Source organism: Scardinius erythrophthalmus (genome assembly GCF_964197995.2).
Source record: "Scardinius erythrophthalmus genome assembly, chromosome: 8".
Classification (NCBI taxonomy): domain Eukaryota; kingdom Metazoa; phylum Chordata; class Actinopteri; order Cypriniformes; family Leuciscidae; genus Scardinius; species Scardinius erythrophthalmus.
The window spans coordinates 16,410,450-16,424,573 of NC_138228.1; the positions used below are offsets into that span (position 1 = coordinate 16,410,450).

The window sequence follows — 14,124 nt, forward strand, 5'->3', positions numbered from 1 at the left end:
CTCGCATGCTCTTTCTGTCTGTCTCTGTCTCTTTCAGTCAATCCGCTCCACCTTTGACCTGCCACGGCACGAAGCAGAACATCTCTGTTAATAGATGCTCTTGTACGGGTAAAGAGCTCAAGCGATTACCGCTACAGGAGGGCATTCTGGAGAGAAAAGATCACTTTCTGCTTGTCTTGGCCGTGGCAGGAGGTACGGGAAAGAGAAAGCGGTATTACTCAAGACTTTAGCACTGATAAATGAGTTCACCCATCAGCCCAGAAACAGTCATTTCCCCTTTATCGCACTCCCCATGTGGTTGTCACTGCCATCCCCGGGCCGTGCCCCGACTCGGACAGAAAGGCCTTGTTGTCGAACCCAGATCCTGTGTTGGTTTTCTGGCACGATGCGGTTCATTTAAGACTTGTTTACTTGTGTAAAATGATCATTAACTAAGTTTATAAAGGATCATATTGTTTATTTTCTCCCTTTAGGAAATTAACAAAACAGAAATAAAGTAATGAGTGTGTGTGAGTATGACCTACTGACCTTGACTTCCTCAGCAGGGCAACACATTGACCAGGAGATGAGAAATCCTGATGGGAGAGGAGGTCTGACCTTGAAAGCACACACACACACACACACACACACACACGCTTCAGGCGGTGAGGTTATCTGAGGTCACTCTCTATTGTATGTGTGAGGAGCTCACTCCCTCTCTAATCTGATCTGAGACAGGTTGACCTCAGAGAAACGCAGTCTCAGAAGAGCCGGCTGCGTGACTCCTGTTCAGATTTCAAGTCATGGGATATGAGATATATCTGTGCCTAGAGTGTGTATGTGCGTATTTAAGTGCGATGATGATGCTGTGACAGAGATATAGGGTCAGATTGTTTCATCTATATAACATCACAAATATTGAACTTGTGTTTAACCCCTTAAATGGTTTTTGGATCCTGAGGGATACAGACACTTGAAAGCATGGGGGAGGAACAGTGAGTGAGCAAGACCAATTTCTGAGAAAAATAATACATTTGGAATAAAAACTGGGGTTTCAACCCTCCATCTTTATCTAAATATGAAATGACAAGGTATGAAATTAAAAATAAAAAGCAATATTTTGAGGGAAAACATGAAACTACAATTTAACTCCAATTGGATGAAAAATTAACGACATACGACTGTATTAAAATATAAAATACAGAATTATAGACATTAAAGTATCTTGTTATACATGCCATTGCAAATGATTATATTTTGTTTCTTAGTAGATCAATGATTACTTGAAGAGATTGTTCACCCAAAAAAATAATTCTGTCATTTAATCACCACATACTCTTTTCATGTGCTTTTTCATACCAAATCAGAAGAATTGGAATATAGTGCATATCAGGAGCTTGACCATGGTCACCATAAACTGGCATTGTATGGAAAAAGCAGCCTGGATATTCTGCTAAATCTCCCTTTGTTTTCACCTGAAGAAAAGAAAAAAATCATACATAGTTTGACTTTGAGCAACTTTGAATTAAAACATTTTTTTGAACTATCTCTTCAAATAATAAAGTCACTGTCTTTTCTCCATTGCACAGTTAAGTAGAAATAAGAAGAGTTTATTTCAACACCATGGTCATTTTAAATAACGTCATGTGTCATAAACAAATGACCTACTATAAGACAAATTGCAAAAATACAAAAATAATGTATTTTACTCAGTGAAATTTAAATGCTTGGTTAAAACTGTAATCTCAAAAGAGAATTCTATGTAAATAATTCTAAAGCATGCACAATCTCATGTACAAATAATATAAATATTTACATACATTCAACATGAATGCATTTTTATCCTTGGTTAAAATTAAAGCGCAATGAACTGGTGCCATATTTTTAAAAACGTTAATCCAGACATTTGTAGACTGAACAATCCTGGTGTAGAGCATCGTTTATAGGTTTATAGCTATATGATTTTAGTATACAATACATTGCCCCATTGATTCTGACATAATATTAAAGAGTATTAAAGCGAGACACTACAGGTAAATAGTATGACATTTTTAACTAATAAATAACACAGTACTTCCCCAGTTGTACATAGGTGTTTTTTAGATATCTCTTATCACTCCATAAAATAGAAAATACAATCAACAGCCAGAAAGAAAATAGTGTAAAAGCCTTCTGAATATAGATAGGGATAAAATTGGAAAGTTTGGTTCATGTAAGTACTAATAAAGCTGAGATTTCTGGTTCACTGCATAAAAAAAAAAAAAAATTAAGAATCAAATGTGCTTTTTTATATATATATATTCTTTCTACTAGTCTGAAAGAAGACAAGTTATGGAAGAAAAATAGCCCAAAAATATCAAAATTGACCCGTGCCTGAAAAAAAAAAAAAATTGGTTTTGCCTGTAGTGTCTTGCTTTAAAGATCAGCCAGATGACTGGTCACATAGGTATTTTGGTATTTCTAAATGGTAAAGAATCAGTGGGTCATATTTGAGACATCATAATGAAAACAAGATTAATGTTTAATGGTAAGATTGATATTTCTGGGGGACTTTTTGCTTTGCATAAACAGACTGGTCAGGAGATAGTTCTTTTCTGTATTTGTATTTGGTTTTGAGATTGTTTGAGTTCATTTAATCCACATCCAGTGGCTCCCAGGGCACTGTGACCCTTCTAACCTCACTCTCGAATCCACGCATCATTGGCACCCCTAGTGGTGGCGTCGGTTCCTGCTCTTGCGGAGCTCTTGGACATGCTTCCATTTGCCCTTCTGTTTTTGCTTCTTCTCTTTGTGCCAGACTGTTTCACAGTACTCGTCTAGAGAGTGCGCAGGGCCGCTCAACATGCGCAAATAGTCCTTATAGCGCTGGCGGGGTTCGGCTACGGAAGGGTTTTCTGATGATACCCGTACAGCAGGTTGGTGTCCGCTGAGCTGTCCGGGGTCCAGGACGTGCAGAGAGAGGTGGAGGAGGTTACGGGTGAAGCTGTGCTCCTGGGAGGTGCAGAAGTAGGACCCTGCATCGCTACGCTGGAGCCAACGAATCAGCAAACCTTTCTCAGTTATCAGCACACGCTCGTCTGGTTTGATCTGCAACAAACACAATTATTAGGACTCTTTCTATAAAAACCATATCAATACACGTTCTTGAAAACAAACACCAAATTAATCACAGCCAAACAGTGAATTTATGTGTCACTTGCTGGGTTTATTCACATAAATCATTCTGCCCAGGAACCCACAACAAGACTCCCTCAAGGTCAGAGATCAGTCTTTAACCTCTGCGCTCCACTTCCTGCTGACCTCACATTATACCACCTGATTGGTCATTAGAGTCTTATTAGACAAGCTGACCACATGTTAATGCTAACGAGAGAGAAAATCAGAAGAAGAAGGTCTTGAGAAATTACAGGGTCTACTTTCATGTTTGCGTGATCTATTGCACTGATCTATATGCAAGGTGTCCATCTTTCTGGTCACCTCTGACATACTAAGTGCTCTATATTCAGTGCGTTTAAATAGGACTCAATGAACTGATTCAAAAAGAAATAATGATAGAGTGCAAAACATCCATTATTCAAACCATGTCTTTACTCAAATATGATAAACATACAGTATAATAACGATTTATATTTTAGAGCTGTCTGGACGGGTTTTATAGGAATATGCATACAAATGTAATTTGCCCATGCATGTCACATCATATTCTTATACAGAGATGCTGGAAGTTCTTAACAAAAAATGGATCATTCAATACGACTAACTTGCAAAATACCCATTGTAAAAATAAAATTATAAGATGTCCTGTATCCATGTGCACATTGGTGCCTTGAAACTAATTAATCCGTGCGATACGTTTTAAAAAAAAAAGTTAGTGTGGCCCTAAATACTACTGATATCACAGTCTTTTTGATTTAATTGTATAAATCAGGCTGATTTTAGTTTTATTGGTCGTATAAATTTGATTGTACAAATTTGATGCTGTCATTCAAAATAAGATCCTGATTATGTCAGATGAATTTTCACAGATTTCGTTTTAGTCAAGTAACTAATATAAAATAAATTATTCAAAATAACAATTTATTCACAAATGAATCTTCTCCACCAGCTTTAGTCATGCTAATATTTCTTTTTGGCCCTTGCACTAAATTTTCAATATCAGTTTCTCCATCCATTCGCCTCCCTTCCTTCCGTTCCTATCTGCCTATTCTTTCTCTCCCTTTTATTTTTTGTTATCTGTGTTTTTGAGGCTGCTGATTTCTCCTGCTGTAGCTGTGGACTAAATCAATACAGCTGTGCAGTACGGAGAGGAGGGAAAGAAAGCTTCAAAGCATACCGAATCCCTGTAAAACACACGCAAGCTGCTAAGCGCTGCATTGACTTATGCTAATCTATCTCCCATCTAAAAGATGCTTCAAGGAAATGCAATAGTCATGATTGCACTAAACAACTCTTAAGATTTGGAATTAAAGTTTTGAGTATGACTATAAATCGTACCCTGCAGAAACGTGTCAGGAATTAGAGGAAACAGGGAGGTTTTGCAATGTCTACAGCACCTGTGACAGCAGGAACTAAAACATAAAGGCCAAGGGCACGAGTGTCAAGATGAAACGTGTGTGTGTGTCATGGAGATGTTCTGGTGTGTGAGTTTGCTGGAAGTGAATGCGTGTCTGTGTTTCGTATCTCAGCAGTATATCACACCGTATAACTCCTGCTGAAGGTTTTACTGGGGGGGCAGGAGGAAACTGGCCTCCGATCACAGAAGCAGGTTTAAGCACAGCATCGGTCTAAGAGCCGGGTCAAAGGCATTAAAACTACGATACGAGGACTTTGTCTCTCTGTGGCCCCTCCACACACCACTGGGTCTTGGTTGTGGGTTTAGAGAAAGAAAGAGAGAGGGTCTGGAACCTTCAACACAGGATCTTTCTCACATCTCAAATATGAGCTGGCCTGCCGGTGACCCACTATCCTCTGGGAAATTATATTTAGTTGTAAAAAGAGGGTAGGGAACAGTATGAAAAAAGCATAGAGGAATGAAGAGGGAAAAGAGAATGAGAGGGAGTGAGAACAGTCCTGTTTATGGCTATTAAGTGCTGTGAATCAATAACAGGTACTTATTCCGATTTTATGAACAATACAGGAAGGATTTGCATGATGTTTGGTTACTCCATCTACATGTATGTAACATCATAATAATGCTGCATACTTCAAGATTAGACTATAAAGTGTTGATGTTGTCATGAAGATTGTCATGCATGCTTCTTTTTTAATGTCAGCCCTGCACAAGAATCAACAATTAAAATGTGTGAAAGCAACTCTTTGCCCCTTATGCACTCAAAAATGAATCATAGTATACAGTAGTTTATTATTTATTAGCCTAAATGTATTTATTCAGATTCCTTAGAATCAGCATACTGTAAATCTTTTCTTTGTTAAAATAATGAAATGCAATTCATTAAAAAGTATGAACATGGTTAAAATGTGGCCAGCTGTGGAACAAGCAATTAAAAAAATATGAGATTGGTTCACATATAATAAATTGGAATTATTGATGGAAAATATATGAACCTAGTTATTGTAAAACACATTTAGGTTTTTAGTACTATTGCATAAATCTCTTTCTTGCTTGTTTTATGTATGTATGAATGATATGAATATGCATCACATATTCAAGTTTATTAGTTTATGTTAAAACTAATGTAAATGGATGGAAATTGTATATACAATTGAAATACATCTTTTAAATCGTATATATAGGCCTACATTTTTTTTTATTATTTTTGTGTGCCCCCTTCATATGGCTTTAGACAAAATCAATTCAAGGTGTACGTTTTTAAGACAACAATTGTGAAGGAACCAAAATCAGAATTGGAACCAGAATCAATAAATTCTTCGTAATCCCCATCCCATAGTTGTTGTGTTCTCAGCTATGTGGGATATGAAGCATCCTTTCTGTTATTGCAACCAGATATTGTTTTACTTTGATTCGATAAACATTCACACAAACACGCAAGCTGTTTTCTCTTCTATCATTCATTGTTGTCTTTTACGAGGTGAAGTGTGGGGTGATATTTTAAGATTGCGCCACACGTGAGATTGTGTGTTGCAGGTGTTTTGGGCAGCTGGGCGGTAGGGAGTCGTTTTGTGCTGTGGGAAAGACGGGAGAAAGAAAGGAGGAAAAGAAAAGCAGGAAGGGAAACAAAAATAAAACAAATGCATCATAGCAAGACTAATGTTTACTTGAGACGTGGGACTGGAGGATTTTTCCAAAAGCAGGAAACTGCATGTTTCTACTAGAATTGCAACTATCCTGTGACATTTGTGCTGTGATTTGACCTTCTGCTGTCATGCCTCCCCAAATGTGTCTTCAACTCTCTTTCTCTCTCACACACACACTCCTGTTGGGATTAATTGTTGTGGAGATGGATCAATAGAAGGATATGCTGATCTACCACTCCAGAGTCAGGTCTTGGCCCCCCGTCTATTCATCACAGCTAATAAAGACGAGGGACACACACGGCACAAGGTTAAAATGACCTCTGCCTCTGCACTATGAACTTTCATCCACAACACACATTGATCCATTACTACACTCTTTACACGCTGCACAAAACAGTGACTTCAATAAACAACTGGAGTATCTTTATCTTAGCAGATAACATAAATAAAATCCATCAGAGAGTTTAAAAGATATCTGAAAGATGAGTGTATGTGTTTCTAAAGTAAAAAAAGGGAAACATGACACCCAATAGACAGCAGTGAAGATGAGATTAAATGTGTAGGTGTAAAACAGAGAGATGAATCCACCAGTGAAGGTCACCTCTTGACAGTTCTGCTGTGTTCTGTATCTCCATGTTTGTGTTCCCTTAGTTTTCTGAGCCCCAGGCCATTTTCACGATTACCAACAGAACTGTTTGAGTTCTCGGCCTCTCTGTTACAACACATTGTTTAGTAATATGATCTTCAGAATTATGCAACATCTACTTTTTCTAAGCATCAGGGGGTTGAAAGTTACTGTAAATCTGTTTCTGGAGTGTGTCGAATCATAAAAAGCCTGTGATCTCAAAAGACATTTTTATGAAAGAGAAAATATGACTGGAATACACCAAGGCTATACATTACATGAATGCTGAATGATGTTTAAAACACTGCACCACTATATTTTATGGTAGGCTACTATTTATTTTGGTGAATCAGTTTGATTGCAGTTTATGTAAACAAGCAATTCACTGTCGAAATAAATTATTCAACATTACATTTGCATGACTCTATGCACTGCTTTCGTTTATAGAAAAATGTTTTTAATTTTGTAGTGTTGCTAACTACTTAACAACTTTCATTCTAGATACAACTAGGAAAGTGGGTAAATCAAACACACACACACACGAGTGGCAGATGAATGTCGGTGATACCTCTTGACGGTGGTCCGTTCCTGGCTTCAGTACGAACCAGCGGATTAAGGCCTGCTGGGATTTAGAAACGCACTCAAGAAAAGAGGAGTTGCTCTCCACTCCGTACAACACCTTTTCCTCAACGTTCCTCCCAAACACTGCCAAAGAGAGAGAGAGAGAGAGAGAGAGAGAGAGAGAGAGAGAGAGAGAGAGAGAGAGAGAGAGAGAGAGAGAGAGAGAGAGAGAGAGAGAGAGAGAGAGAGAGAGAGAGAGAGAGAGAGAGAGAGAGAGAGAGAGAGAGAGAGAGAGAGAGAGCGATCAGCATATCAAAAAAACAGTAAAGGTATTTTTTGGGTTAGCATTGTCCATTAGTTGAGCCCCACAGGACAATGCGGCATCTTAAAACAAAACATAGCTTTTAGTGCTTTTATGCTCTATATGCACACACACACACACACACACACACACACACACACACGTTCGGTTTCCATGTTTTATAGAGACTTTCCATAGACATAATGATTATTTTTATACAGTGCATATTGTACATTCTATTCTATAACCCTATACCTACCCAAAAGAATAAACAGAACAATATCGTATGCTGGTGTGGACACTAATATAGTTATCTTTATAGTTATCGTTCTTGGTGTGAACGAGCTTTTAGTATGATTTATAAGCTGTTTACCTCATAGGGACCAAAAAAATGTCCCCACAAGGTTCAAGGATTCCTGATGTTGCCATCTTTGTGTGGAAATTTTGTCCCCATAACGTAGGGTTTACCAAGACCACCGCACCCACTCTCTCTCACACACACACACACCCTCGTATGCCTCCTTACCATCCTCTGTGTCCCAACAATGGCTGGATGGATCTCCATGTTTGATGTCCTGCCTTCTGGCCCTCCTGTAAGCAGTGAGCAGATGTGAAAAAAGCTTTTTATTTAGACTCTGATTTATTTTTATTACATTTCTGACTCCTTGAACAACCAAAACATTTAAAGAGCAAATACAGCTTGAGTTTCTAATATTTTTCTGTGTCCATTCATTGATATTCAAATGTAACTGGCTGCCACAGAGCTGCTGATAAGTTCTACTCTGCACTCTGTGTAACTAGTCTAATATCGATTGATGATGCTTCATGACGTCACATGTGATGGTGTACACGGATGTGCGCCTTGTGCGCTTCGGGACTGTCATTCAGTCGAGGAAGGCTTCGGGAAAGAGGCCCTGACGCTGCGAGCAGGCCTCTGAGGGCGGTCCCCCCCGTGACGGAGCGATAACATCTGAAAGTATTTTACATATCACCTGAGGTCAGTCACGAGAGACTGATCTCCCTAGTAGAATATGTAGAGGCCAAAATTCATTGGAAAATTCAAGGGGGTTGGTGAACACTATTGTCATCTCCGAGCAGGGTCACTTTTAGCGAAGGAGGCCATAGAGTGTGTTCCTCACAAGAAGGAGGCCGGGTTCTACATCTGGTACTTCACAGTACCCAAAAAGGATGGGTAGTTATGGCGTCATATCATAGATGTCAGGGTATTGAATCGTTCTCTGAGGAGATTCAGGTTAAAAATGCTAAATATCCCTATCATTGTTAGTATCATCCCAGTCAAATCATATCCAAGGACTGGTTTGTCAAAATTTATCTCAAGGACTAGTACTTCCACATATCCATCCTTCCTCAACACAGGAAGTTCCTGCGGTTCTCTTTTGGGGGAAAAGCAAACCAATACTGGATTCTTCTGTTCGGCCTAGCGTTATCCCCTCGCACCTTCACAAAGTGTATGGATGCTGCTCTAGCTCCACTGAGGCTTCAGTGCATTCGAATACTCAATTATATCGATTAAGGCTCACGGGATGGGAAGCGGTCACGGAGGGCCACTTTACCAGAGGTCTGTGGAGAGGGCATCATCTTTCGTGGCACATTGCCTGGAGATGATGGCTGAGTTTCTGGCCCTGAGACATTTCCTCCCAGACATTCAGGGGCCATCATGATCTGGTTTGAACGGACAATACATCGGTGGTCTCCTATATAAATTGGTCTCCTATATAAACTGTCGTCCCATGGCAAGTTGCTCTCAATCAGAGCAATGTACATTCCCTGGATGGAAATTTGGGAGCAGACATCCTGTCGAGACAGGGGCTGAGGCCCGGTGAATAGAGGCTCCACCCCGACACGGTGGAGCTAATTTGGAGGAAGCTCGGCCAAGCGGAAGTAGATTTGTTCGCCTCTCACGAGAACTCGCATTGTCCACTTTGGTTTTATCTCACACATCCAGCTCCTCTGTGACTGTACGCATTTCCCCCGATCGCTCTGCTCCCCGGAGTTCTAGAGAGGGTACGTCGGGATGGGGTCAGTTTACTTCTGGTAGCCTTGTACTAGACGGCCCGAGTCTGGTTCTCAGACATCATATTGCTCCTATCAGCCCCCGCATGGAAGATTGTCATCAGTAGGGACGTTCTCTTGCAGGTCGAGGGCCTATTACACCACCCTCGGCCGGAGCTGTGAAAGCTATGGGTCTGGCCCCTGAGTGGGACCAATTCTTAAGTACTGGTCTCTCAACCGAGGTTCTTGAGACCATCTTAAAACTCTTAGCTCCCTCCACGAGGAAATGTTATGCTTTAAATGTGGAATGTGTGGAATTTAGTGGAATGTGTTTACTTAATTGTGCAGAGAACGCCAGCTGGACCCAGTTAACTGCCCAGTGACTTCAGTGCTGGAGTTCCTCCAAAGTCGTTTCTCTGATGGTCTTTCCCCGTCCACACTTAAGGTCTATGTGGCGGCCATAGCTGCCTTCCACATACCGTTAGGTGGTGACCCTCTGTGGAAACACCAACTAATCGTTTGTTTCCTTCATGGTGCTCGGAGCATGAGGCCTGTCATCCAAGCCATAGTTCCTGTGTGGGACCTGGCAGTGGTTCTTGAATGTTTATCCCTGGCACCCTTCGAACTCATTGACTAGGTGTCGAAGAAGTTTGTTTCTTTCAAAGTGGCCTTCCTGTTAGCCATTACGTCCCTCAAACAAATCGGGTACCTGCAGGCTTTATCTGTTTCTCCCTCTAGCCTCAAGTTCGCTCCTGGGAGGGTAAAGGCCATTCTCCACCCTAGGCCGGGTTACGTGCCCAATGTGCCATCTAATGTGGCACAGTCAGTTATCCTGCAGGCCTTTTATCCTCCACCACCTATGTCGGCTGATCAGGAAGTCTACACCTACTATACCCTGTCCAGGCCTAGGAGGCCTACGTACGTAGGTCCTCAGGTTGGAGGAAGTCGGACCAGCTATCAGTGTGTTTTGGGTCACTTAAGAAGGGTTCCCCTGCCTCTAAGCAGACGATTAGCAGCTGGGTTGTGGAGGCTATTTCTTCAGCGTATGAGGCGCACAGTCTGCCCTCGCCTCTCCTAATAAGAGCCCACTCGACTAGAAGTGGCTTCCTCAAAAGCCCTGCTATCAGGGGTTTCCCTTCAAGAGGTCTGTGATGCTGCTGGCTGGGCCTCCTTGCACACCTTCATCAGATATTGTAGCTTGGATCTGCCCTCCACGCCGGGTTCTCAAGTCCTCTCGTCCTGAGCTGTGCATAACAAGCTTCACACCAAGACAGGCACTAGTCAGTGTGGCGCTGTGGGTATTTCATTCCCCAAAATGTCGTCTTCAACGCAGCACAAGTTCCCTTGAAATGGAACGTCTCTGGTTACATCTGTAACCCTTGTTCCCTGAGAAGAGAATGAGATGCTGCGTCCCTTTGCCAGACCTCCTGAGTGCCTGATAATGACTTGATGACTAATGACTACTGACCTATTAGAAGCTAACACTGTTGTGGCGTCCCTTTGTAGCTTCCGTATACACCATCACATGTGACGTCATGACGCAACACCAATCGAGATTGGACTAGTTCCACATGTGCTTCAGACACTATCACGCTGTAGGCATTCCCCAAAGTGCCGTCTTCAACGCAGCATTTTGTTCCCTTCTCAGGGAACAAGGGTTACAGTCGTAACCCGAGAAGTTTTTATTTTGTAACAAGTTCAGAAAATAACGTTAGAATAATGACACTAACATTTAGCCTGACAACATCTCATCTGACAGCAGATACTGAATCAGGGCAATGCATTGTTCTCAGGCACTCTTCAGTTAAACTGCGTCTAACAGAAGTGTCAACAGATTTCATGCGCATCTTTCAAATTAAAAGTCTCGCATCAGAAAAAATATAGAATTACGTTTGTTTCTTAGACTACACTCTCCGTGACAGACCTTTGGGTCAACGACACACCAGTTGAGAAACTCTATTTTAAATAATATAACCAAGGCAACATCTGTGGTATTACTGTATCTGTAAAAAGTTAACAGTGACGGACAACAGAGAGCTTACATACTAGACCTGGAAAAGTCATGTAAATGTATAAATCTTATTACTCTTTTGAAGTGTTTACATTTTTCATGTTATGCCAAGCTAAACATATTTTATCAAGTATAAATTGTCAGTGAATTTATTTATTTTTAAATCCTTTTCTAGTAAATCATGAATTTAAAGCATCATGGGACCTTTAAAATTTGTTGTGGATATCATGTAATCAAAAAGGTTGAGAACCACTGGATTAATTGATCATAAATCAAAGGAAGTGAGATCAGTTACCTCAATACCCATGCAAGCATAACTGGCTAATCTAAAGTTTAATCTTCAGAGCAAGAAAATAGACATTAAGACTAGTGTCATGTATGTTATTTAATTTCAAAAACAAAATCAGAACTGCCACCATTTTTATGAAAACACCCTCTCCGGCACTCTCCGTAATACAACAAACTTCGATGACAGATATGAATCTTAATGAAGCCACAAAGTGTTTTTTCAAACAGAGACATCTGACAGCCAAACAATCTCCAAAACAGACTAAAATTCCTCTCTCTGTATCTCTCTCTCTCTCTCTCTCTCTGCAGGACTGACCTGGCCTCCTTGCGGCAGTGGCGGACCAGAGAGCAGGGGAGAGAAAGGGCAAGAAAACTTCTCTGGCAGCTCACATACATCATCTCAACAACAAAGCAACTTTAATCAATTTGCCTGTCCAGTCCAGTCCCACTACACCCTATGGCACAGGAAAAATCAAATATTTATCATTTTCTTCTCTGTGCTGAACTCCAGGAAACAACTCACCCAGGAGAAGTAGGTCAGAAAGAGGGCACCACAAAGCCCTCTCTCTCTTTTAACTTTCTGCTATCCCAAACACCAGAGCACCAAACTGCACACGGTGCACATCTCAGGGATATCATAGTATACATGTGGCGCTGCATTTTTGTGTGTGCCGATAAGAAGACCGTTAAACAGAAATGCTGACTTTGTGAAACAATATCAAGGCTTTGCATCGACTCCTCTTTGGGACAATGACTTTATCGGCTCATGTGCATGTGTGTTTGTGTGTTACCTCTTAGAGGCTGGAATGTATCTGGAGCACTGGATGCCGTCCCAAGCGCAGTAGGGGTCTCTAGCCAGGCAGCATTCTGCACAGCCCTGCCCATAAATATGGCACCTGTGCAGGGACACCTGCACTAACCCGTCGCTTCCTCCAACAAACAGCTGCTGCTGTACACACACACACACACACACACACACACAAAGTAATAAACCAGGTGCAATGACAAAAAAAGTGCTTACTGGAGCAATCTCTCTAATAGAGTTATCAGTAAATGTCATTCGTTTGCATTTCGTGTCTATTTTGGTCCAACAAACTCTAAAAAAGAAGTGCGTGTACATGTGACGAAACTAACTCTAAACACAATAACAATAAGCACAATAAAAGTTGTGGTGCTCTTGCTTTTCTTGCAGAAGTCTGAAAATAAACAGGCATTCAGAGTAGACCTTCCCATTTAACACCCTTGTAAATGCAAATGCTGTTCAAGATATTTTTTGAAACCATTTAATATTATCAGTACTCTATTATCCTCTACTATTAAAATAAAAAAAGGCCATAAAAAATAAACAGTTACAAAAACAATTGGCCAAGTGTCCCACTGATGTAGCCATACACTTCTATCTTTATGCAGAGAAAGGATAAAAGCTTTTGGGTGAACTCTTAACTTAACCATGAGCTCCAAAGTATAATAAAGATATAATTAGACAAATGGGAGTATAAAGGAAAAATGAAAGGAATGGCACAAGAACAGAAGAAACAGACTTATCTGCAAGACTTTGATAAACCAGAACAAAACAATGGAGGTCCTAACAAATCTATTTTGAGACAGAGGCTTAAGAACTTTGACTTGCAGTAGCTAAAATATGACAAATAGTCCTGTGGAACCTCTGAGATTAAAACAGCTTACTAATGAATCCTGGCAGTAATTTCTTGATGAAAAGGTTAATTTATTCATTCCCAAGCTAAAGGTTTAGTTTACTAGAACCACGTTTAAACTTGTGTTCTTACCTGCTTTGAGGAGATTTCCATGTTGAGGATGGGTGAGGGACTCTGAGAGAAAAAAATAAAGACATTACCAGGTGAAATTGTTTTGTTTATTAATTTGTCGTTTTTCATTCATCCATAAATGCTTCATATTTGAATGGTTGTGACTTTTACCTTGAACACCTGAAGCTCCTCTAAGATGATCTGCTCTGTGGACCAGTTTTCTTGAGTGATGCTGACAACCTTCAAAACTGATCCCATATCTGTACAGACAAACATGCAAACATTTGTCTCTCAAACAGATGAGCTCTACTGCCATCTGCTGGTTGATCAAAATAAAAGCTACTTTTAGTTATTTATTTATTTA

At 40.5% G+C, this 14,124-nt stretch overlaps 1 protein-coding gene across 2 annotated transcripts in view; it reads right to left on the bottom strand.

Moving 5' to 3' along the window:
• Positions 1 to 1,015: 1,015 nt before the first annotated feature.
• sema3d (sema domain, immunoglobulin domain (Ig), short basic domain, secreted, (semaphorin) 3D) overlaps positions 1,016 to 14,124 on the bottom strand; it is a 47,331-nt gene continuing 34,222 nt past the window's right edge. The window contains exons 13-19 of one of the 2 annotated variants that reach the window (XR_014030642.1): positions 13,932 to 14,020; positions 13,782 to 13,823; positions 12,786 to 12,943; positions 8,209 to 8,273; positions 7,389 to 7,525; positions 2,476 to 3,066; positions 1,027 to 2,006 (exon numbers count right to left, since the gene is read on the bottom strand). Coding sequence is in view for 1 of the 2 variants with exons in the window: in XM_081372572.1 (XP_081228698.1) it covers positions 2,689 to 3,066; positions 7,389 to 7,525; positions 8,209 to 8,273; positions 12,786 to 12,943; positions 13,782 to 13,823; positions 13,932 to 14,020 (869 nt within the window). In the remaining variant the exon portion in view is untranslated. Of the gene's footprint in view, positions 3,067 to 7,388; positions 7,526 to 8,208; positions 8,274 to 12,785; positions 12,944 to 13,781; positions 13,824 to 13,931; positions 14,021 to 14,124 lie in introns of both variants that reach the window. The other variant, XM_081372572.1, reaches the window with a different exon arrangement.